At 45.6% G+C, this 26,194-nt stretch overlaps 1 protein-coding gene across 1 annotated transcript; it reads left to right on the forward strand.

The window, feature by feature from the left end:
* The first annotated feature begins 4,356 nt into the window (after positions 1 to 4,356).
* Positions 4,357 to 24,538, forward strand: LOC309541386 (uncharacterized protein). The gene is made up of 2 exons (XM_082239216.1): positions 4,357 to 4,381; positions 22,821 to 24,538. Exon 2 carries the CDS (start codon positions 22,949 to 22,951, stop codon positions 24,017 to 24,019), a length of 1,071 nt encoding a protein of 356 aa, XP_082095342.1. The 5' UTR covers positions 4,357 to 4,381; positions 22,821 to 22,948; the 3' UTR covers positions 24,020 to 24,538.
* The last annotated feature ends 1,656 nt before the right edge of the window (positions 24,539 to 26,194 follow it).

The raw sequence follows: 26,194 nt of genomic DNA on the forward strand, positions 1-26,194 counted from the left end.
ATTTACAGTAAAACCCCAACATAGCATAGTGAAACAGCACTCAAGTAAGAAAGACACAAGCAGAGTAGAGAATAGCAGAATAGGAAGTGGGACCAGGCGCCTTTCAATACTGTAATTTATAAACAATTCAATGTCAGAGTAACCTTGGGACTGGATAACTAGCTTGGCTCACTCCAGTTTAAGCCAGCTTCTTCTGGTTCCCAAAGACAAGAAGGTTCAGCATAACCTCATAACAACTTATTCCACCACCTGCTCTCAGCAGAAAGGAAACTCCCTGATCAGCTAAAATATTCCAGCTAGAGAAAACATCAGCTTTGACTCACACACAGTAAAACCAACAGAACCTTCTTGAACTAATAGACTAGGAATGATCTCTATACATTAGATCAACAATTTTCTTTTCCTGAAAAATGCAGCCATGACACTTTCAGGTCAACACCAACAGTTTGAATTGCGCTTGGAAATGCACTGGGAGCCAGGGAAGATCCTTTGTTGTTGTTGTTTAGTTGTTTAGTCGTGTCTGACTCTTCGTGACCCCATGGACCAGAGCACGCCAGGCACCTCTGTCCTTCCCGCAGTTTGGTCAAACTCATGCTGGTAACCTCGAAAACACTATCCAACCATCTCGTCCTCTGTCGCCCCCTTCTCCTTGTGCCCTCCATCTTTCCCAGCATCAGTGTCTTCTCCAGGGAGTCTTCTCTTCTCATGAGGTGGCCAAAGTCTTGGAGCCTCAGTTTCAGCACCTGTCCTTCCAGTGAGCACTCAGGGCTGATTTCCTTAAGAATGGATGCGTTTGATCTTCTTGCAGTCCATGGTACTCTCATAGAATCATAGAGTTGGAAGAGACCACCAGGGCCATCGAGTCCAACCCCCTGCCAAGCAGGAAACACCATCAGAGCACTCCTGACATATGGTTGTCAAGCCTCTGCTTAAAGACCTCCAAAGTAGGAGACTCCACCACACTCCTTGGCAGCAAATTCCATTGTCGAACAGCTCTTACTGTCAGGAAATTCTTCCTAATGTTGAGGTGGAATCTTCTTTCTTGTAGTTTGGATCCATTGCTCCGTGTCCGCTTCTCTGGAGCAGCAGAAAACAACCTTTCTCCCTCCTCTATGTGACATCCTTTTATATATTTGAACATGGCTATCATATCACCCCTTAACCTCCTCTTCTCCAGGCTAAACATGCCCAGCTCCCTTAGCCGTTCCTCATAAGGCATCGTTTCCAGGCCTTTGACCATTTTGGTTGCCCTCCTCTGGACACGTTCCAGTTTGTCAGTGTCCTTCTTGAACTGTGGTGCCCAGAACTGAACACAGTACTCCAGGTGAGATCTGACCAGAGCAGAAGACAGTGGCACTATTACTTCCCTTGATCTAGATGCTATACTCCTATTGATGCAGCCCAGAATTGCATTGGCTTTTTTAGCTGCCGCGTCACACTGTTGGCTCATGTCAAGTTTGTGGTCAACCAAGACTCCTAGATCCTTTTCACATGTACTGCTCTCAAGCCAGGTGTCACCCATCTTGTACTTGTGCCTCTCATTTTTTTTGCCCAAGTGCAATACTTTACATTTCTCCCTGTTAAAATTCATCTTGTTTGTTTTGGCCCAGTTCTCTAATCTGTCAAGGTCGTTTTGAAGTGTGATCCTGTCCTCTGGGGTGTTAGCCACCCCTCCCAGTTTGGTGTCATCTGCAAATTTGATCAGGATGCCCTTGAGTCCATCATCCAAGTCGTTGATAAAGATGTTGAATAAGACCGGGCCCAAGACAGAACCCTGTGGCACCCCACTAGTCACTCTTCTCCAGGATGAAGAGGAACCATTGATGAGCACTCTTTGGTTTCGGTCAGTCAGCCAGTTACAAATCCACTGAGTGGTAGCATAGTCAAGACCGTATTTTAGCAGCTTCTTTACAAGAATATCATGGGGCACCTTGTCAAATGCCTTGCTGAAATCAAGGTAGGCTACATCCACTGCGTTCCCTTCATCTACCAGGCTTGTAATTCTGTCAAAAGACGAGATCAGGTTAGTCTGACATGACTTATTTTTCAGAAATCCATGCTGACTATTGGTGATCACAGCATTCTTTTCTAGGTGCTCACAGACTGTTTGCTTAATGATCTGCTCCAGAATATTCCCTGGTATTGATGTCAGACTGACTGGGCGGTAATTATTTGGGTCCTCTCTTTTCCCCTTTTTGAAAATAGGGACAACATTTGCCCTCCTCCAGTCTGCCGGGACTTCGCCTGTTCTCCAGGAATTCTCAAAGATGACTGCCAGTGGTTCTGAGATCACATCTGCCAGTTCTCTTAATACTCTTGGATGCAGTTCATCTGGCCCTGGAGACTTGAATACATCTAAACTGTCCAAGTATTCTTGTACTATCTCCTTAGTTATTCTGGGCTGTGTTTCCTTTGCTGAATCATTTGCTCCAAATTCTTCAGGTCAGGCATTGTTTTCCTCTCAAGAGTCTCCTCCAGCACCATAATTCAAAAGCATCAATTCTTCGGCGATCAGCCTTCTTGATGGTCCAGCTCTCACTTCCATACACCACTACTGGGAAAACCATGGCTTTAACTATACGGACCTTTGTTGGCAAGGTGATGTCTCTACTTCTCAAGATGCTGTCAAGCCCTGTCATTGCCCTTCTCCCAAGAAGCAGGCGTCTTTTAATTTCGTGGCTGCTGTCACCTTCTGCAGTGATCATGGAGCCCAAGAAAGTAAAATCTCTCACTGTCTCCATTTCTTCCCCTTCTATTTGCCAGGAGATGATGGGACCAGTGGCCATGATCTTCGTTTTTTTGATGTTGAGCTTCAGACCATATTTTGCGCTCTCCTCTTTCACCCTCATTAAAAGGTTCTTTAATTCCTCCTCACTTTCTGCCATCAAGGTTGTGTCATCTGCATATCTGAGGTTGTTGATATTTCTTCCGGCAATCTTAATTTCAGCTTGGGATTCATCCAGCCCAGCCTTTCGCATGATGTATTCTGCATATAAATTAAATAAGCAGGGAGACAAAATACAGCCTTGTCGTACTCCTTTCCCAATTTTGAACCAGTAAGTTGTTCCATATCCAGTTCTAACTGTAGCTTCTTGTCCCACATAGAGATTTCTCAGGAGACAGATGAGGTGAACAGGCACTCCCATTTCTTTAAGAACTTGCCATAGTTTGCTGTGGTCGACACAGTCAAAGGCTTTTGCATAGTCAATGAAGCAGAAGTAGATGTCTTTCTGGAACTCTCTAGCTTTCTCCTAAAGGAAGATCCTTTAGGACTAGTGATATGTAGTCTAGGCGGCTGCTCCCAGTTACTGGTCCAGCTGTCACATTCTGAATTAGTTGCTGTTACTGTTTCATCTTCATAGGTAGCTCCATGTAGAGCGCATTGCAGTAGACCAAGCAGGAGGTAACCAGAGCATTGGCCACCCTAGTGAGACAGTCTGCAGGTTGGTAGGGTCTGCCTGCCCCCTGTCCCCCAGGGACAGTGCTTCTGTCTTGTCAGGATTCAACCTCAATCTGTTAGCCGCCATTTATCCGCAAACCACCAAGGCCACCAACACAGGCCATTCACTATCTTCACTGGTTCCAATTTAAAATATAGGAAGAGCTGGGTATCACCCACATGCCTCTGAACACCCAGCCAAAAACCCCTGGTGATCTCTCCCAGTGGCTTCATATAGATATTAAAAAGCATGGGGAGAGGACAGAGCCCTGAGGCACCCCACAAGTGAGAGCCCAGGGGTCTGAACACTCATCCCCCAACACCACTTTCTGGACATGGCCCAGGAGGAAGGAGGAGAACCACTGCATAGCAGGGTCCCCAGCACCTCTAGAGGGTAAAGAAGGATACAATGGTCAAAGGTCTCCAAAGCCGCTAAGAGATCCAGCAGAACCAGGAAAGAGCATTCCCCTCAGACTCTAGCCCATAGAAATTACACTCTGGATTTCTGTAGATTTTCCTCTATAGCATTTTATTCTCCTGAAGATGACTCAAGAGGAAGTGAAGGAGTGCACCAAAGTATTACGACTAGAGTTTTCCTTCTTGAGGAGCTCCCTTCCCAGGTTGACGAGCCCCATCTGCCTTCACTTTCCTCTGCAAAATGGGCAGAATCTGCCTTCTTGACTGTGGGATTCACTGTTGTTCTCATCCTCTCCATCCACCAGGGCTGCCTTCACCTCAACAGAATTCCCTAATACACCAAGGATTTGAGACCCATCAGCTATCCTCACCTGATTTAGCCAGCCAGTTGAAGCCGTTCCTGGGATTGTGGCCCCTATTCCATCCTGACAGCTTCTGGAAGAAACAGGTGAGAGCTGAGTGCAAGCTGGGGACCAATGGTGGATAAATTACCCCATAAGGTGCATGACATTTCCCCCGCCAAAGGTACTACCGCTTCCCTAACACCCCATGACATCGTATGATTATGATCTTTAAGACAGAACAGGAATAAATTCATGTCCCCAGAAATAACACAACTTCAGGCCATTAGTGAATCAATACTATATTTCCAAGGTACTACATATTCCACTAAGTACAGTTTATCATTTTCCCTAGAATATCCTGCTTTTCAGTGTCATTTTAGGATAGTCCTGTGTCAAAAGACGGGCACGAGATCAGACAGCACATCGTTCTTTAAAAAAATCAAGCTGCTTTATGAACATTGGTTGAGGATTAGGAAAGGTTGCTGGTGCATTACTATCATTTGACATGGCAATTTCATTTCCTGAAAGTTGGGAACATGGGTAGGAGGTGAGGGAATGTAGGAGACGTTGAAATAGGAGAAGGTGCTAATGGAGCTTGATGTGTTCTCTTTCCCTTTGTTCACTTCCTTGAAATCAAAACAGGATTCCCTTTCTTCCCACTCTGAAGAAGGAGAGGGAGAAGACAGTCAAAACTCTAGAGGATTGGGTACCTGTCCCACCCATTAGGAATAGAAATTAAAATGTGTGAAATGCGGACAATGCATCATTGAATGAGCACACATAGTTCACATCAACGACCTCCAACAGGGGAGAAAACATTTAATGGTATGGAGTGTGGGAAACGTTTCACTGATATTGGAAAACTTAGAACACATCAACAGACTCACACAGGGGAGAAACCATTTAAATGCCTGGAGTGTGAGAAGAGTTTTAGTATTAGTGGAAGCCTTAGAAGTCATCAACGGACTCATACAGGGGAGAAACCATATAAATGTATAGAGTGCGGAAAGAGCTTCAGTCGGAATGGAATCCTTAAATTACACCAGCGGATTCACACAGGGGAGAAACCATATAAATGTATGGAGTGCGGAAAGAGCTTTAGTGATAATGGAAACCTTAGAAGTCATCAACGGACTCACACAGGGGAGAAACCATATAAATGTATAGAGTGCGGAAAGAGCTACAGTCATAATGGACACCTTAGAACACATCAACGGACTCATACAGGGGAGAAACCATTTAAATGTATACAGTGCGGAAAGGGCTTTAGTGATAATGGAAGCCTTAGAAGTCATCAACGGACTCACACAGGGGAGAAACCATATAAATGTATAGAGTGCGGAAAGAGCTTTAGTGATAATGGACACCTTAGAAGTCATCAACGGACTCACACAGGGGAGAAACCATATAAATGTATAGAGTGCGGAAAGAGCTTCAGTCGGAATGGAATCCTTAAATTACACCAGCGGATTCACACAGGGGAGAAACCATATAAATGTATGGAGTGCGGAAAGAGCTTTAGTGATAATGGAAACCTTAGAAGTCATCAACGGACTCACACAGGGGAGAAACCATATAAATGTATGGAGTGCGGAAAGAGCTTCAGTCAGAATGGAGACCTTAGAAGTCATCAACGGACTCACACAGGGGAGAAACCATATAAATGTATAGAGTGCGGAAAGAGCTTCAGTCGGAATGGAATCCTTAAATTACACCAGCGGATTCACACAGGGGAGAAACCATATAAATGTATGGAGTGCGGAAAGAGCTTTAGTAATAATGGAAACCTTAGAAGTCATCAACAGACTCATACAGGGGAGAAACCATATAAGTGTATTGTGTGTGGAAAGAGATTTAGGGACAGAGGATATCTTAGAACACATCAACGGACTCACACAGGGGAGAAACCATATCAATGTATCGAGTGTGGAAAGAGCTTTAGTCATAGTGGAAGCCTTAGACTACATCAACAGACTCACACAGGGGAGAAACCATATAAATGTATTGAGTGTGGAAAGAGCTTTAGTAACAATGGAAGCCTTAGACTACATCAACGGACTCACACAGGGGAGAAACCATATAAATGTATTGAGTGTGGAAAGAGCTTTAGTAACAGAGGATATCTTAGAACACATCAACGGACTCACACAGGGGAGAAATCATATAAATGCATGGAGTGTGGAAAGAGCTTCAATCAGAGTGGAGACCTTAGAATCCATCAACGGACTCACACAGGGGAGAAACCATTTAAATGTATCGAGTGTGGAAAGAGCTTCAGTCAGAATGGAAAACTTAGAACACATCAATGGACTCACACAGGGGAGAAACCATTTAAATGTATGGAGTGTGGAAAGAGCTTCAGTCAGAATGGAAATCTTAGAAAACATCAGCAGACACACAGGGGAGAAACCATGTAAATTTATGGACTCTGGAAGGAGCTTCAGTCAGAGTGGAACCCTTGATTTATGTCAACAAACTCACACAAAAGACAAACCATATAAATATCAGGAAAGTAGATAGAGGTTCACTCTTAGTGGAAGTTCAAAATCAACATGAAGAAGTTTAGGAGTTGAAACCCTTCAGACCATCAACAAACTCAGAGAGCATAAGCAGTTTAAATGAAAAGACTGCAAAAAATGCTTTATCTATAATGGAGTATTTAAGGAACAGGGACGCAGGTGGCGTGTGGTAGGAGCTGCAGTCAGAGTGGAACCCTTGATTTATGTCAAGAAACTCACACAAAACACAAACCTTATAAATATCAGGAAAGTAGATAGAGGTTCAGTCCTAGTGGAAGTTCTAAATCAACAGACTCATGGACAGGAAGAACTTTAGGAGTTGAAACTCTACAAACCATCAACAAACTCAAAGAGGAGAAGCAGTTTAAATGAAAAGAGTACAAAAAGTGCTTTATTTACAATGGAGTGTTTAAGGAACATCCAAGGACTCTCACATGGAAGAACCCATTTTGATGTCTGGAGTGCGGGACGTCTTCCTCTCGGAGTCCACTCTTTTCTTCACAGAAATGAACTCAGCAGGAAATCAGTCATTAACACATGTTGTGTATGCAAAGTTCTGGAATTTATGTGTAAAACTGTATAGTAATGAAATATTGAAGGCAGTGTCAAACAATGTGATTATAATCTAAGATGTAAAGTACCTTTTGATAGAGAAGGGGTGAGGGTTTATTTGGGTTTCTGGTGGTCAGTGAGGATTAGGGCCGGGCGATATATTTTTCCATATTGGTTTCTAGACCACATCATGATAACCTTTCAAAAACAATTGATATGGCAACACCCCACAGATCACAGTGTCTGGGATGCTCATTTGCCTGGAAGCAGCCGGCAGAAAGCTTTGCTTCGTGAAGCCCCAGCAGATGCCGAGTTGCTGACTTCCCTGCAAAACCACATGAAGGGAAACACACCTCCATTGCCCTGTGTCCTTCCAGCCTCTTTCCTCCCTTGCTCTCTTCTGCCGGTTTGTGTGCCTGACTTAGATATCCTGTGTGCTGTATTTCTTTATGGCTGAAACTGGATTTGCTCTCAGAAGCAAAGTTTTGTGTATCACTGGGGGCCCAGGGAGAACTGTATGCTTTGAAAACTCAGTAAACTATTACTGAAAAACTCCTACTGCCTCTGTGTGTGTTTTTGAGCTCAGCGTGGGAATTGCTCTACACATGGCCCCTACCCTGCCAATACTTGGCTCATGCCCTGCAGTTGCTGTACTCAAGCATGCAAGATGGGTGCATCTGTGTGTGACTTGCTTTTGCACCAAACTCTCTCACCACCACCACCACATGATCTCTGAATACTGCTTCTTCATTAGAACTTCTACCTGCCTCCTACATGTTCTGAAGAAAACTTAAAATGCTGTAATTTAATGGGAGATTTCCCCCAAGCCTTATTGCAAGAGGGGGAAGGAGGGGCTGCAGGTACCACGGAAGTCTCCTGACGGGCCCATCTTCCCTCATGAACCCCATGGGGCAACCCCAGAGCTTCTGCTTATTCTGGGGTTTGGGGAAGATAGTATTGTTTATGTTTTGTTGATGATCTTCTGATGTTTTGGAAGAATCAGGCTTTGTACCAAAGCACCCTAGCTCAGCTGAAAGAGCACTTTGACATGAAGGATCTTGGTGAGGTATCCAACTATCTTTCTCTGCAGGTGGAGAGGGACCAAGCAGGTAATTTTCTGGTACAGCAAACACAGAAAATTGCTGATGTATTAACCAGGTTGAATTTGGTTGATGCAAACCCAGCAGACACACCAATGGTGACAGGTTACCAGGTAGATAGTACTGCTGAAGCGTTTTCTGACACAACGCTGTACAGATGCATTCTAGGCAAGTTGAATTATATGGCTAGATGCTCAAGACCTGACATATCTGTAAGCACTAACCTGCTTAGGAGACAATCCTACTGTTCAGGATTGGAAAGCTCTGAAGCGCATATTTGAAAGGGACTATGCACTACAGGCTGAGGTTCACCAGTCAGAAGACTGGAGGTCTTGAAATCTTTGCAGATGCTAGTCTTGGAAGTGACACCACGGATGGTACAAGCACTTCTGGAGTGTGCTACAAGTATAACCACTGTCTGTTTGACTGGCTGTGCAAGAAGCAGACGACAGGAAGCCTAAGTTCCTGTGAAGCAGAACTCAATGCTCTGCCATTTTCACTCATGGATTGTGAATGGTTGATGCAACTGTTTAAGGACATCAGAGTTTCTGTAAAATGTCCTATACAAGTGTATCAAGACAATAGATCCTGTTTGGCTTTGCTGAACTCAGAGAGTTGCAAGCAAAGAACCAAGTACTTGCAGATTAAGTTACATCATGCAAGAGAGTGTATTCAGAAAGGACTCATTCAGGGAGAAATGTAAAGTATTGCACTTGGGCAAAAAAAATGAGAGGCAGAAATACAAGATGGGTGACACCTGGCTTGAGAGCAGTACATGTGAAAAGGATCTAGGAGTCTTGGTTGACCACAAACAGTTGGTTGAGCCAACAGTGTGACGTGGCAGCTAAAAAAGCCAATGCAATTCTGGGCTGCATCAATAGGAGTATAGCATCTAGATCAAGGGAAGTAATAGTGCCATTGTATTCTGTTTTTTTTAATAAATTTTTTATTAACGTTTCAAAAGTTTTTATCACAGCAAAGACAAAACAAAAACAATAACATAAACAAAAAAACAATATAAAAAGAAAAAACCCATATAATTTCAACCCTTAATTTCTTATAACTTACTTTCCCGACTTCCTCATACCTCCCCTTTCTGTATCCCAATTTCTGACTAAATTTTTCAGCAAATCCTTCCCTTACTTTTAACTTGATTTTAATGTTACTTATTTTCTTTAACTTGACCGTTACAGCTAATAACCACATATTTTCTAATCCAACGTCATTTTAACATTCATTAATTTTACAATAGGGACGCAGGTGGCGCTGTGGGTTAAAGCCTCAGCACCTAGGACTTGCCGATCGAAAGGACGGCGGTTCGAATCCCTGCGGCGGGGTGCGCTCCTGTCGTTCAGTCCCAGCGCCTGCTAACCTAGCAGTTCGAAAGCACCTTCGGGTGCAAGTAGATAAATAGGGACCGCTTACTAGCGGGAAGGTAAACGGTGTTCCGTGTGCTGCGCTGGCTCGCCAGAGCAGCGATGTCACGCTGGCCACGTGACCCGGAAGTGTCTGCGGACAGCACTGGCTCCCGGCCTATAGAGTGAGATGAGCGCACAACCCTAGAGTCTGGCAAGACTGGCCCGTACGGGCAGGGGTACCTTTACCTTTACCTTAATTTTACAATATTTCTTTAAATAGTCCTTAAATTTTTCCCAATCTTCTTCCGCTGTTTCTCTTCCCTGGTTTCGGATTCTGCTCGTCATCTCTGCCAGACCCATATAGTCTATCACCTTCATCTGCCATTCTTCCAAGGTGGGTAGATCTTGTGTCTTCCAATACTTTGCGATGAGTATTCTTGCTGCTGTTGTAGCATACATAAAAAATGTTCTGTCCTTCTTTAACACCTCTTGGCCGACAATACCCAAGAGAAAGGCCTCTGGTTTCTTCAGGAACGTATATTTAAATACTTTTTTCAATTTATTATAGATCATTTCCCAGAACGCCTTAATCTTTGGGCACGACCACCAAAGGTGAAAGAATGTGCCTTCATTTTCTTTACATTTCCAACATTTATTATCAGGCAAATGATAAATTTTTGCAAGCTTGACTGGGGTCATGTACCACCTATAAATCATTTTCATAATATTTTCTCTTAAGGCATTACATGCCGTAAATTTCATCCCGGTGGTCCACAACTTTTCCCAGTCAGCAAACATAATGTTATGACCAATATCCTGTGCCCACTTAATCATTGCAGATTTAACCATTTCATCTTGTATATTCCATTTCAACAGCAAGTTATACATTCTTGACAGGTTCTTAGTACTGGATTCTAACAGTTCAGTCTCCAATTTTGATTTTTCCACCTGGAAGCCAATTTTCCTGTCCATCTTAAAAACCTCCATTATTTGATAGTAATGAAGCCAATCTCTCACTTTTCCTTTTAATTTCTCAAAACTTTGCAATTTCAATCTGTCCCCTTCTTGTTCCAAAATTTCCCAATATCTCGGCCATTTAGCCTCCATATTAAGTTTTTTAACAGCTTTTGCCTCCATTGGTGACAACCACCTTGGAGTTTTACTTTCCGACAAGTCTTTGTATCTAATCCAGACATTATATAGTGCTTTCCTGACAATATGGTTTTTAAAACCCTTATGAGCTTTGGCCTTGTCGTACCACAGATATGCATGCCACCCAAAAATATTGTTAAAACCTTCTAAATCCAAAATGTCAGTGTTCTCAAGAAGTAGCCAGTCTTTCAACCAGCAGAAAGCTGCTGATTCATAGTAAAGATTAAGGTCTGGCAGGGCAAATCCGCCCCTTTCCTTTGTATCAGTTAATATCTTAAATTTTATTCTGGGCTTCTTGCCCTGCCAGACAAATTTAGAAATATCTTTCTGCCACTTCTTGAAACAATCCATCTTGTCCAATATTTGCAATGTTTGAAACAAAAACAACATTCTAGGCAATACATTCATCTTTATAACCGCAATTCGACCCAACAAGGAAAGCATCATATTTGACCAAATTTCTAGATCTTTTTTCACTTCTGTCCAAGATTTCTCATAGTTGTCTTTAAATAAGTTCAAATTTTTGCTGTCATATTTATCCCCAAATATTTCACTTTCTTAACCACAGTTAACCCTGTCTCATTCTGAAACCTTTCTTTTTCAAATGATGTTAAATTTTTCTCCAATACCTTCATTTTAGACTTATTCAATTTAAATCCTGCTACTTGACCAAACTCTTGAATTAGTTCCAAAACCCTTTTTGTACTAGATTCAGGCTCTTGTAAAGTAAGTACCAAATCATCTACAAATGCTGTCAGTTTGTACTGTTTGGCTCCGACCTGCACTCCTTTAACCAACTGGTCCCTTCTAATCATGTTCAGCAAAACCTCCAGGACTGATATAAAAAGTAGTGGAGAGATTGGGCATCCCTGACGTGTCCCTTTTTCTATCTTAAATTCTTTCGTAACCACATTATTTACAATAAGTTTTGCTTCTTGTTCAGAGTATATCGCACCTATACCGTTTTCAAACCCTTGGCCTACCCCCATCCCCCGGAGATTCTTCATCATAAAACTCCAAGAAATATTGTCAAAGGCTTTCTCAGCATCCACAAATATCAAAATTGCTTTAGTGTTTATGTTCACTTCCAGCTTTTCCAAAATATCAACTATATTCCTTACATTATCTGATAAATGTCTTCTTGGGAGAAAGCCTGCTTGGTCTCTGTGAATCTCCTCCATCAAAACTATTTTCAGCCTTTTTGCTAAAATGTCAGCAAAAATTTTGTAATCCACATTTAATAACGAAATAGGGCGGTAGTTTTTAAGTTGAGTCTTTTCCGTCTCTGTCTTCGGTATAAGTGTGATGTAGGCCTCTTTCCGCGTAGTGACATTGTATTCTGCTCTGGTCAGACCTCACCTGGAGGACTGTGTCCAGTTCTGGGCACCACAGTTCAAGAAGGACACGGACAAACTGGAACGTGTCCAGAGGAGGGCAACCAAAATGGTCAAAGGTCTGGAAACGATGCCTTATGAGGAACGGCTAAGGGAGCTGGGCATGTTTAGCCTGGAGAAGAGGAGGTTAAGGGGTGATATGATAGCCATGTTCAAATATATAAAAGGATGTCACATAGAGGAGGGAGAAAGGTTGTTTTCTGCTGCTCCAGAGAAGCGGACATGGAGCAATGGATCCAAACTACAAGAAAGAAGATTCCACCTAAACATTAGGAAGAACTTCCTGACAGTAAGAGCTGTTTGACAGTGGAATTTGCTGCCAAGGAGTGTGGTGGAGTCTCCTTCTTTGGAGGTCTTTAAGCAGAGGCTTGACAACCATATATCAGGAGTGCTCTGATGGTGTTTCCTGCTTGGCAGGGGGTTGGACTCGATGGCCCTTGTGGTCTCCTCCAACTCTATGATTCTATGATTTTATGATTCTATAGGTGTCCTACATGGCAGGAAATGAAATTCCTGCTGATCTGTTGTCTAAGGTTGTTAACAGAGAATAACGTAAGGTTTACGTACAGAGGTTGCAATTGGGTTGAACCACAGGTACTAAAGGTTACACGGAAAGGGGGAGGATGTTAGGATATTTCCGTTCCACCTTAAAAGGGAGCAGGCTTTGTGAGTCACAGAGTCTGCGTATTTCCTGTTCACAGGATGTTTCTGTTTTGATAGAGCTGTTCTCTCTCTATGCCTGAACACGCAAGCAGGCAGTCATGTTTTTTCCTTTGTTCTGACCAACGCTGAATAAACTTCTAAATAATGCTCTCCTGCGTGCATCTTTCGCTGTGCGGATTTCTGCTGATAGAGCGTGCATCAGCTCTGGAATGTGGCAAGCTATTTTCTGGAGCTCGTGTCGCTAATTGCTGATACTGTATCTACGGGAGATCCATGGATCGTCCGGAGGCGACGTGGGGGCCATGATGGGCTTTTTCTCCCTGGCAGTATCCCAACAGTTATATCTTTAAAGTTTAATATTACAAATATTATGCCTGAATGTATCCTTTCAACTTGACAGCTCAGGGAAGTTACCTAGCTTTAAAAATAATATCAAATCATCTCCTTTCCCAGTTTCCTCCATTCCAAAGCTATTTTCCCCTTGCAAAAGGACTCCAGGACGTTCCCAGAGGTGACAATTGCTGGGCTCATTGTTAGCCAAAGGAAGCCAAATCTCATCACCTGACTCGCCTCAGGCTCCAGACATGCAAAGGAACTTCTATTGTACTTTTGGGTGGTGGTACTTAAGAAGAAGAAAAAGAAGAAGAGTTTGGACTTGATATCCCGCCTTTCACTCCCTTCAGGAGTCTCCAAGCGGCTAACATTCTCCTTTCCCTTCCTCCCCCACAACAAACACTCTGTGGGGTGAGTGGGGCTGAGAGACTTCAGAGAAGTGTGACTGGCCCAAGGTCACCCAACAGCTGCATGTGGAGGAGTGGGGAAGCGAACCCGGTTCCCCAGATTACGAGACTACCGCTCTTAACCACTACACCACACTGGCTCTCTATATCCTAGACATATTTGTCTATGCTAGTCTTATACCTGAGTCTTGCCCTGCCATGTCTGCTTATGCTAATCTTGTACCAAGGACTTGTCTGGACATGTTTGCCAAGGTTAACCCCTCCCCTTTTGTGACATGTCAGTGATGTAGCAATGATGCTGTATGAACTGTATTCTGGGATATGGTGGGAAAGTTTAAAAAGTCTTTGTCACCCCATCCTCGGGGTTCAAATTTGCTCTTTGAACCTATTGCTCAATAAACTTTGGTCTATAGCTGTTTGCTCCGGTTGGCTGGACTCCTTCCTTTATTCCGCAGGGACCCGCGGGCTCTGCCCGACCAGCTGGGGGACTGAGCAGCCTCACACCTAGATGTTTCCCCTAACAGTTAGGTCCAGGTCCCTGTTCGCAGGGAATTCTCAGTCGTTTGGGGTTCATCACTCCACCGTATTTAGCATTCGAATTTGCCAAAATTGTTCACCATGCCTTGTAACGGAGTCCATTCCTCCTGTGAGTGTGGGGAACCCCGCCCCCCCATTATGAGCTCGTGCTTAAGTTGTTACACAAGGGGGACTCCCTGCCCTTCCAACATGTTGCAGGAGCCTTCAAGGAAAACACAAAGTGAGAAATCTCCTGTTTCCTCACAGCCTCAGCCCCCTTGGCCAAGATAGAGACAATAAAATACAAGGACATACACAGAGCTGGGAGCCTGTTGTTGCATGGGGGTGGGGTCCCCACACTCACTCTCTCACACACAGAGACACAGACTCACACACACAGATGGCCCTCCAGCCCCAGCTCCCTTGGCTGAGCTGGAAACACAAGTCTCAATGCAAAGCACACAAAAAGAGATAGAGACAATAAAATACATAGACATACCCAGAGATGGGAGCCCATTGTTGCCTGGGGGTGGGGGTGGGGGTGGTTTCTGTTACAAGAATTTTAAGGTCTTAGATATATAATAAATGTTCATAAATGTACCAAGCAAACACGTACATAAATATATAAACCACATGTCCGAAGAAGCACAGGAAGACAGTCCTGAAATCCTTTTGACTCCCCAGCTGACCAAATGTTTCTCTGCAAGGAAGGAGGAGGTGAAAAAACCTATCTGAGGATGTACAAATTCCAACGCACTTTAGTTCTGGGCTGCTTCACTCCCTGCATGAATTTTACCTGGGTGTCGGGGGGGGGGCATGTGTGCAAAAGCCAAAGCCCCATTTTCCCCCTTAACACAGGAGTCACAGAGTCCAAGCCGCTGCTCAATGTGCACCAGTACCTAAAACACGGGCAGATCTAATCTCGTGGCGTGGGGTGGATTTTGCAATGTAAACATTTTGGGGTGGGAGACCCCACTTTGCAAGTGGGTTGCCGGGATCCGCCCCTCTCCCGCTCTCCTGATCCCCAGAAGGAAGAAGGGAGGGGGGAAACCTTCCTCTCCTTCCCCCACTCAATTCCTCCCCTCCCGGCACACCCTTCTCTCACCCCGCCCCCATACATTGCACCTCCTCCTCCTCGCCATCCGACATCTGTTCCGGGAATGGGAAGGGGGGAAGAGCCCCTTCCCAAACTGCCTGCTTATCCCACAAGTGGAGCTTCTGCGCCGGATTGCTGCTCTGTGCCGTAGCTCTAGGGGCGCATGCTCTCGGAAAGGGGAGGAGGGGCGGCAAGGGACCCCCCCAAAAAAACATTGATGTTGCAGGAAAGGAAAGGAGAATCACGAGCGAGGACAAAGAGGTAAAGGGGTCTCAGGGGGAGGTGACAGAAGGATCCAGAGACCCCCTCAAGCTCCCCAAAGCGCCTGTTGTGGATCTGGATCCCTGCACGCATGCTGCGAAGGGGGTTTTCCTTGGACCCTTAGGAAGCCCACCCAGGGGATCCCAACGAAGCCCCCTCGCCCCATTTCCCCGCGCAGGCATCCCTGGGACTGTTAACGGAAAAATCCGAGGGCTCCCTTGGACAAAAACAAAGACACCAACCAGGATAACTTGGAGCAAAACAGCAGCCTGTAGGCTTGGCCTTCATTGATCTGTTGCAACAGGGTGCTCCCCTCACTTGCAGGAGAGAGGAAGGACTCTGAAAAATTGTGTGCAAGGCCTTATAAAAACTTTTGAAATTGCCACCCTGTAGATCAGGTAACCTGAGTGTCCTGTCACCTGGCTGGTTCCCCCTTTCCCCCTCCCCATGATTACTTTCCAGGTGACAGAGGGGAGTCTGCAGTTTCCTGCCCCCAGAGGGAAGATCTGATCATTGTCCTTTGTTCCAGTCCATGCTGAATCCACTCCCATATGCAAGTTCTTTGTGATCTTGATAGTCTTCTGTATAGGACCATCAGGGTCGGCATAGCAACTGGGCAGGGCTCCTGTGGATGTGCTGGGATGCTCAAGGGATTATGGCTGGCCTGTATCAAACCTTCCCCATTTTGTAGTCCTTCCTTCATGGAGTAAAATAAAAGTGGAACAGTGCAAATCCGATGTATGGTTGATTTTCTATGAATTTATAACAGAAGCGCAGCGTATGTAGTGTATGAGTGAGAGTGTGTGTGAAGTTTGTACAAACTGAATGATTGGGGGGGGGGTCTCCTGCTACAGTTCCCCCGTTCGGAAATAAGATTGCAAAGGTGGCTACTTTGCAATCCTTTTCTCCGCACAATTTAAGGTGGTAAATATTAACCTGCTATTCTCCGTCCCAGATGCGTGTGTCCATGTGAACCTGAAAGGGACTTGGATGTCATGCTTCTTAAGGATATTTGCATAGAAATATAACAGTGTAACAGTGCACATAGACATAGGATATCACGTAAAATTAATATTTTGTTGCTCAGTTACTTGTGGTATTCTAGCACCTTGGAAGAAATATTTTCTCAATAGTGGCCTATGCTTTTCATTTAGCAGGAAGGTCCACCAATAACTGAAAAATGCAGTTTGCTACAGGACTCTGTGGGTTCCACGTGGAGAGAGGTGGGCATTAAAGGGTTAAGGGGTGTGAGGGACGCCTGGATAGACCCCTCTGTGCTTCCTCTGCTCGTCTTGGGGGTGGGGTCCTCCGGATGGAGAGATGGGGGGGCGCAGGGCGAGGGGTGAGCCGCGCCAAGGGGGGCCTCTGGGTGCAGGGGAGACTCTGCGAGAGATGGATGGAGTCAATGAAGTGGAGAGGGGGAGCATCCCTGGGGCAGGGAAGGGCAGCAATGGGCGGGGGGAGAGATAGGTAGACCAGTCTTTGGGGAGACGTCTCCGTGATGGGGCCCGCGGGGATTCTCTGGAGGGGCCGCCTTGGCTTCTCCCTCCCACCCAGGAATCGGCCACCCCTTCAAGGCAGCCAGAGGGATCTCTAGAAAGTGGGGGTCCCATCCCCCCCACCCCTTCCTTCCTGCAACCTCTATCATCTTCCCACCCCATCAGCCCCTGCCCTGTCCAGACTGTTGCAGGAATCTATGTATAGGTTGGGGGTGGTTGCCCCTCCAGCAGATATCATGCACATGCAGCCCACCACCAAAATCAGCACCATCACTTTTGTGATTTCTTCCCACAAAACACTTCATCACAGTTTCTTCGTATCTATTCAAAGGACCTCTGCTGCACAATACGAAATGTAAGAATTCACTGATAAATGTCTCTATGTACTGACTCACTGGGGAAACTTCAGAAATTCCTATAGACATGTGAGCTCAGCTCCTCAGCAGCCCCTCTGCCTGAGGGATAATCCCTGGCATCCTGATACCTGAGTGCCAGACAGGTAGCCATTCCAGAAAGAACCAACCCAGATGAAGACAAAAGGGTGTGATGAGCTTGGCTGGGAAACAGGTCAGGGAGGACAATGGATGGCCGGCTGGGGGTGGGGCAAAGGCCAAAGAAAAGAGGCCGACCCCTTTGTCCAAGCCCCTTTTGGTTTTCTTCCTTCCAGAATCAGGATCCTCAGGAGCGCGTCCTGGCGGCCGGATTAAGGTAAGTTCTGGCCTGATTGGGAGGGGCATGGCCCCTCCGCCAGGCTAGGCCGCAATTTTGAGGCTTTTCTTTCTGGGCGGGTGCCCAGATAGACCGGGGGGGGGGAAACCTTTTTGTTTTGCGGTGGCGGGGGGGGGCATAGCCATCCACCACCCTCTAGCTGTAGGCCGCATGCCGGCCATTTCCCTTCTTGGGGGGGGGAATAAGTCAGGCCACATGGCGGTCATGTTTGTTTGCACTTCCTCCCCCCTTGTTCCACTCTGGCTACTGACGCACTTCTGCTCCTAGAAGGGAAATGTAAATATCTCTTTTCTTTCACCTGATAGATGTCTGGTGGAGGGCAAGGGGGACCATGGGGCAGGGTGTATGCCATCAAATGCCAACAGTGTCCTTCAGCTCTCTATATTGGACAAACAGGCCAAACCTTACGCCAAAGAATAAACGGACATAAATCTGACATCAAGAATCACAGAACAGAGAAACCAGTAGGAGAACACTTCAATCTCCCAGGACATTCTATACAAGATCTCAAAGTAGCTGTTTTACTACAAAGGAATTTCAGAAATAGACTGGAAAGAGAAGCTGCTGAATTGCAACTCATTACCAAACTTAAAACCATGAAAAGACCTGGGCTGAACAAAGACATTGGATTCTTATCTCACTATACATAACTAAACCATTTCTCACCTTCCCACCCCTTGCCTTTTCCTGTAAGACCTATTACAGTCGTTAAGAGTCGTCAAGAGGCTCTCTCAGCTATCTGCCTATCTCCCATTCCCACCACCCTTCTGAGTAACACCCCTCCCCACCTTCTCACTATATAGAAGGATCTGGCAACTTCTGTTTCAGTGTATCTGAAGAAGTGTGCATGCACACGAAAGCTCATACCAAGAACTAACTTAGTTGGTCTTTAAGGTGCTACTGGAAGGAATTTTTTTATTTTGATGCAGAAGATGTACACCTGTTGTCAGGAACAGGGGTGCCGAGTCCATGGAATGGCTCAGAGGATAGATATAGAAGTTGCATCTCAAAGGCATTTTTGTTCCTCTAACTTTTTGTAGGCAGTGTCAGACTGACAGACAAGCTGAGATACAATCCATCAAAATTCAATGACAGCGGCTGCGTGAATCTTCCCAGTCAAAGGACCCATTTTCATGATAGACAGCCCCCGTGGCTGGAGCCTCAACACCCAGGGTGTGCCTATACAGGCCAAAGACTGCCAGCATTAGCACAGGTGAGGTGTGTGACCCCCCCCCAATTGACAGGCTATGTGTAAATGAGAGTTTGTGGGTGGGATTATCGTTTACGGCAACTCTGCTGTTCCCACAAGGGAGCACCCAGGGGTCAGAACACTCCTCTCCCAAGACCACTTTCTGAACAAGGCCCAGGAGGAAGGAGGGGAACCACTGCAGAGCAGGGCCCCCAGCTCCCCTAGAGGGTCCAGAAGGATACCATGGTCGACGGTCTCCAAAGCCGCTTAGAGATCCAGCAGAACCAGGAAACAGTTTTCCCCTTGGACTCTAGCACATCGGAGATCATCATCCAGTGCAACAAGTGCTGTTTTAGTCCCATGATGAGGCCTGAATCCCAATTGGAAGGATAATGGTGGAAGAAGCTTTCCTGCTGTTCCAGGTACCCCCCTCCCCAGTCATTCAGTTTGTACTTACACGACACACACAACATACACGACGTTTTTCTTATAAATTTATAGTAAATCAACTGTACATCAGATTTACCGTATTTCCCCCTCTATAGCACACAGATTTTTTCTCCTAAAAAGTAAGGGGAAATGTCCATGTGTGTTATTGAGCGAATGTGTGGTCCCTGGAGCCAACTGGCCCGAGTGCATCACACATTTTCTTCGAGGGTCGTCTTCATTGCGGTCAGCAGAAGCCAGGGAACTGCTTGCTAGGAGGTTTGGCCACTGCAGCGCGACTGTGTGTTTGCTAGTGTGTGTGCTTTGTGAGTGTGTGGTTGCCTGTGTTTGTTCGCTAGCGTGGGTGCTTGGAGGGAGTGAGAGAGTGACGGAGTGCTGCATCTTCTCCTGCAATTTGCCTTTTAAAAAATTGGAAGCAGCGGGGCAGTAAAAACCCCTCCCCTCCAGGCAATCAGAGGGGAAAGCAGAGCGTCCTTCCTTCTAATTCCTCTCCGTGCTGTGCTCTGGTGCTGCTGCTGCGTCTAGGGACTCGCAGGCAACATGCAGGTGGGGAGGGGGAGAGAGAGAGAGAGCGAGAGAGAGCTGGCTGGCTTGGGTGGGTGGGTGGGTGGGTGGGTGGGGGAACTTTTGCCTTCCTTTCCTCCCTCCAGTAAAACTCCTCTACTGCATTCTTAGCCAGCTGTTTCTCCGCACACCCCTCTCGGTGCTCCTTGCCCCTTCTATGTTTTTCCTTCCCTCCCCACTTAAAACATGGTTACAAAGCACGGATCCTCAGGATCTTTGCATTGGGTCACCCCAAATTCACCATCGGATCACATAGCAATAATCTGATGCAAAAACAGGGCTGCAATGGTGCAAAAACGTAGTTACAAAGCACGGATCCACATGGATCCTCAGGATCTTTGCATTGGGTCACCCCAAATTCACCATCAGATCACATAGCAATGAACTGATGCAAAAACAGGGCTGCAATGGTGCAAAAAAGTGGTTACAAAGCACGGATCCACATGGATCCTCAGGATCTTTGCATTGGGTCACCCCAAATTCACCATCAGATCACATAGCATATCCATGGCTACAGCCTGCACCAAAAAAAATCACGCACCCACTGTTGCCTGGGGCTGCAATTGTACAAAAATGTGGTTACAAAGCATGGATCCTCAGGATCTTTGCATTGGGTCACCCCAAATTCACCATCAGATCACATAGAATATCCATGGCTACAGCCTGAAACCAAAAAATCACGCACCCACTGTTGCTTGGGGCTGCAATGGTGCAAAAACTTGGTTACAAAGCACAGATCCACATGGATTAACAGGATTTTTGCATTGGGCTAACCCAAACTCACCGTCAAATCACATGTCTGTGGCCACAGCATGAAGCACAAAAATGATACATCCACTGTTTCATTCAGATATTTTTTTTCTTGTTTTCCTCCTCTAAAAACTATGTGCGTGTTATGGTCAGGTGCATGTTATAGAGCGAAAAATACGGTACACCGGTCCACTTTTATTTTGCTCCATGAAGAAAGGACTATCAAAGGGGATAGGTTTAATACAGGGTGGCCATAATCCCTTGGGCATACCAGCACATCCACAGGAGCCCTGCCCAGTTTTTATGCCAACCCTGATGGTCCCAGACAGAAGACAATCAAGGTAACAAAGAACTTGCATATAGAAGTGGATTCAGCATGGACTGGAGCAAAGGACGATGATCAGCTCTTCCCTCTGGGGGCAGGAAACTGCAAACTCCCCTTTGTCACATGGAAAGTACTCCTGGGGAGGGGGAAAGGGGGGAACTGGCCAGGTGGCAGGACACTCAGGTTACCACCACAACTCCTCCCTCAACCCCTCCTTTTTGTGATGTATCAGTGATGTAGTTTTAGGGGTGTAGTTTGAGGAATTAGTAACTAATAAAAGTTGGGGTCTTCTTTTGTACGGGGCTTCCATCTTGTTTCACCTGGGGGCAGGTGGGAGTCCTGTCGTGACAGTTTTCAGTAAAGACCAAGTCTACTGGCTGCTGTTTTGCTCTGGTATTCCTGGCTGCTGTCCTTGTTTTTTGTCCAAGGGAGCCCTCAGATTTCTCCATTAAAACTGGTCCTGCACCCCCAAAAGCTCCAGGCACAGGACTTTCATTAGCTTTGAAGGGGCCATCGGATACTTGGTGATCTTTTCTTCAAAAGACAAATATTCTGAATAATTTTTAATTGATGTATGATATAAACAGCACTTCTGTTTTACATATTCCACATTGGAGAGATTTTGATACACAGGTCTGAGTTCATCGCTCCCCCTGAAACTGCTGTGTTAGCAGTCCTGCCAGCCTGGACAGTGTGTTTAGGGGTCCTGGGCTGCCTAGACAACAAGACCCCCTTCTCAGCCTGGCTTATATGGTCCCAAGGAAAGCAGAGCAGTATGTTAGGCACCAGCTTGGCTGCAGGAGTGGCTGGAAGGAGGTGTGCAGGGCAGCATCCAACCATCTTAGAGAGTCCACTCTGGATTTGTGTAGGTTTTCCTCCATAGCTTTTTCTTCTCCTGAAGATAACTCACGAGGAAGCGAAGGAGTGCACCAAAGTATTACGACCAGAGTTTTCCTTCTCAAGGAGCTCCCTTCCCCGGTTGACAAGCCCCATCTGCCCTTCACTTTCCTCTGCAGAATGGGCAGAATCTGCCTTCTTGACTGTGGGATTCACTGTTGTTCTCATCCTCTCCATCCACCAGGGCCTTTCTTCACCTGCAGCAGAATTCCCCAACCCACCAAGAATTTGAGACCCATCAGATATCCTCACCTGGTTTAGCCAGTCGGTTGAAGCTGTTCCTGGGATTGTGGCCCGTATTGCATCCTGAAAGCTTCTGGAAGCCAGAGGTGAGAGCTGAGTGCAGGGTGGGGACCAATGGTGGAGAAATTGCCTCGTAAGGTGCATGACATTTCCCCCACCAATGGTACTACCGCTCCCCTAACACCCCATGACATCGTATGATTATGATCTTTTAGACACAACAGGAATAAATTCATGTCCCCAGAAATAACACAACTTCAGACCATTAGTGAATCAATACTACATTTCCAAGGTACTACATATTCCACTAAGTACAGTTTATCATTTTGCCCTGAATATCCTGCTTTTCAGTGTCATTTTAGGATAGTCCTGCGACAAAAGACAGGCACGAGATCAGACAGCACATCATTCTTTAAAAAATCAAGCTGCTTCATGAACATTGATTGAGGATTAGGAAAGGTTGCTGATGCATTACTATCATTTGACATAATTGCATATTCATTTCCTGAAAGTTGGGAACATGGGTAGGAGGTGAGGGAATGTAGGAGACGTTGAAATAGGAGAAGGTGCTAATGGAGCTTGATGTGTTCTCTTTCCCTTTGTTCTCTTCCTTGAAATCAAAACAGGATTCCCTTTCTTTCCACTCAGAAGAAGGAGATGGAGAAGACAGTCAAAACTCCAGGGGATTGGGTACCTTTCCCCCCCATTAGGAATAGAAATTAAAACGTGTGAAATGCGGACTATGCTTCATTGAATGAGCACACATAGTTCACATCAACGACCTCCAACAGGGGAGAAACCATTTAATGGTATGGAGTGTGGGAAACGTTTCACTGATATTGGAAAACTTAGAACACATCAACGGACTCACACAGGGGAGAAACCCTTTAAATGCCTGGAGTGCGTAAAGAGCTTCAGTCAGAATGGAGACCTTAAATTACACCAGCAGATTCACACAGGGGAGAAACCATATAAATGTATAGAGTGCGGAAAGAGCTTTAGTGATAATGGAAGCCTTAGAAGACATCAATGGACTCACACAGGAGAGAAACCATATAAATGTATAGAGTGCAGAAAGAGCTTTACTGATAATGGAAGCCTTAGAAGACATCAACGGACTCACACAGGGGAGAAACCATATAAATGTATAGAGTGCGGAAAGAGCTTTTCTGATAATGAACACCTTAGAAGACATCAACGGACTCACACAGGAGAGAAACCATATAAATGTATAGAGTGCGGAAAGAGCTTTACTGATAATGGACACCTTAGAAGTCATCAACGGACTCACACAGGGGAGAAACCATATAAATGTATAGAGTGCGGAAAAAGCTTTACTGATAATGGACACCTTAGAAGACATCAACGGACTCACACAGGAGAGAAACCATTTAAATGCCTGGAGTGCGGAAAGAGCTTCACTGAAAATGAACACCTTAGAACACATCAACGGACTCATACAGGGGAGAAACCATATAATTGTATAGAGTGCAGAAAGAGCTTTAGTGATAATGTGAGCCTTAGAACACATCAACGGACTCACACAGGGGAGAAACCATTTAAATGTATGGAGTGTGAGAAGAGTTTTAGTATTAGTGGAAACCTTAGAAGACATCAACGGACTCACACAGGGGAGAAACCATTTAAATGCTTGGAGTGCGGAAAGAGCTTCAGTCAGAATGGAAACCTTAGAACACATCAACGGACTCATACAGGGCAGAAACCATATAAATGTATAGAGTGCGGAAAGAGCTTTACTGATAATGGAAACCTTAGAAGACATCAACGGACTCACACAGGAGAGAAACCATTTAAATGCCTGTAGTGCGGAAAGAGCTTCAGTCAGAGTGGATACCTTAGAAAACATTGGCAGACACATGACGGAGAAACTGTTTACATGTATGGCGTGTGGTAGGAGCTGCAGTCAGAGTGGAACCCTTGATTTATGTCAAGAAACTCATACAAAAGACAAACCTTATAAATATCAGGAATGTAGATAGAGGTTCAGTCCTAGTGGAAGTTCTAAATCAACAGAGTCACGGACAGGAAGAACTTTAGGAGTTGAAACCCTACAAAGCATCAACAAACTCAAAGAGGAGAAGCAGCTTAAATGAAAAGATTGCAAAAAGTGCTTTTTTACAATGGAGTGTTTAAGGAAAATCCAGGGACTCTCACATGGAAGAACCCATTTTGATGTCTGGAGTGCGGGACGTCTTCCTCTCGGAGTCCACTCTTTTCTTCACAGAAATGAACTCAGCAGGAAATCAGTCATTAACACATGTTGTGTATGCGAAGTTCTGGAATTTATGTGTAAAACTGTATAGTAATGAAATATTGAAGGCAATGTCAAACAATGTGATTATAATCTAAGATGTAAAGTACCTTTTGATAGAGAAGGTGTGAGGGTTTATCTGTATTTCTGGTGGTCAGTGAGGATTAGGGCCGGGCGATATATTTTTCCATATTGGTAAACTATTACTGAAGAAGTCCTACTGCCTCTGTGTGTGTTTTTGACCTCAGTGTGGGACTTGCTCTACACGTGGCCCCTACCCTGCCGATACTTAGCTCATGCCTTGGAGTTGCTGTACTCAAGCATGCAAGATGGGTGCATCTGTGTGTGACTGGTTTGAATGTTGTCATTTTTCCTGTCTGCCAGGTTATCTGATAATGGCTTATCTGATTCCCTTTCCTGGTAGTCTGGTCATACCTTTGAGATGGTGATTTCCCAATTCCTGAGACAATGGGAAGGTTCCCTCACCCCTCCCTCCTTGCAGAGAAAACGTTTGGTCAGTTTGGGAGTCTAAATGGTTTCAGGTCGGTCTTCCTGTGCTGCTCCAGACATGGGGTCTACATATCTATGTATGTGCTTGCTTGGTACATTTATGAACATTTATTATATATATAAGACCTTAATTTTTTTATTACACGATTCATCCAGTCCAGCCTTTCTCATGATGAATTCTGCATATAAGTTAAATAAGCAGGAAGACAATATACAGCCTTGTCGTACTCCTTTCCCAATTTTGAACCAATTGATGCAGCCCAGAATTGCATTGGCTTTTTTAGCTGCCGCGTCACACTGTTGGCTCATGTCAAGTTTGTGGTCAACCAAGACTCCTAGATCCTTTTCACCTGTACTGCTCTCAAGCCAGTGGCGTAGTGTGGGTTGTCAGCACCCGGGGCAAGGCAAGTAATTTGCGCCCCCTAACCCGTGGATTTTTCCTACCAGAGGACCACAGTGCTGTGGCTGCTGTTGTTGTCATGGACTGGTTGGTGGGGGGGGGAGGCACCAACTGGGGGACCCACAAGGGAAGAAGGCTCAGAGCCCAGGGACTGGTGGTGGGATGGCAATGAGCTGAAAAAGGGGAAAAAGGGAGCAGAGTGGGAGGGGAGGAAACAGGGTTTGGTGAGCAGGAAGAGTGTGGGGCAGAGAGCAGTTCAGGCTCAGAGGGAGGAGAGGAGGGGGCCAGGAGACCCAGAGGAGGCTTGCTGCTGAAGCATCCAGGGAGACTCCCCCTCCTGCTGCGACCAGCATATGCCTTTGCGTCTGGTGGTTAGAAGTCTTGGAATGTGGGGATCCCATTTTTCAACCAAAACCAAAACCCGCTAGCCTTTCTCCAGGTCTTTTCTGACCTGACAGTCGTTCGTCTTCTCTACGAAGGACTCTACAAAGTCCTTCTCCCTCTTTATCCCATGGGGTCCCAGCAACCTTTTCTGCCTTTTACACGCAATGGAAAAGAGTCCCTTTCCATTGGACGCCTGGCAGCCCAGTGCCCAATCTGGCTGCTCCAGAGAGAACGGAAGGAACTGTAAACGCCCTTGCGCTCTGACGCGCACAAGTCACTTCCTTCCGGATCTTGGTGCTGCCAGTGCAGCTGCATTTACGAGAAAAAGAGAAATTGGAAACTGAGCCCAAGTCCCTTGCTATCCAAACTGGCCACTTGGACCAGCCTTGGGGCGTCTTCCTTGGGAAAAAGGTAAAGTTTCAGATCTCAGGTTC

The sequence above is a fragment of the Podarcis vaucheri genome, assembly GCF_965113315.1.
Source record: "Podarcis vaucheri genome assembly, chromosome: 10".
Lineage (NCBI taxonomy): Eukaryota > Metazoa > Chordata > Lepidosauria > Squamata > Lacertidae > Podarcis > Podarcis vaucheri.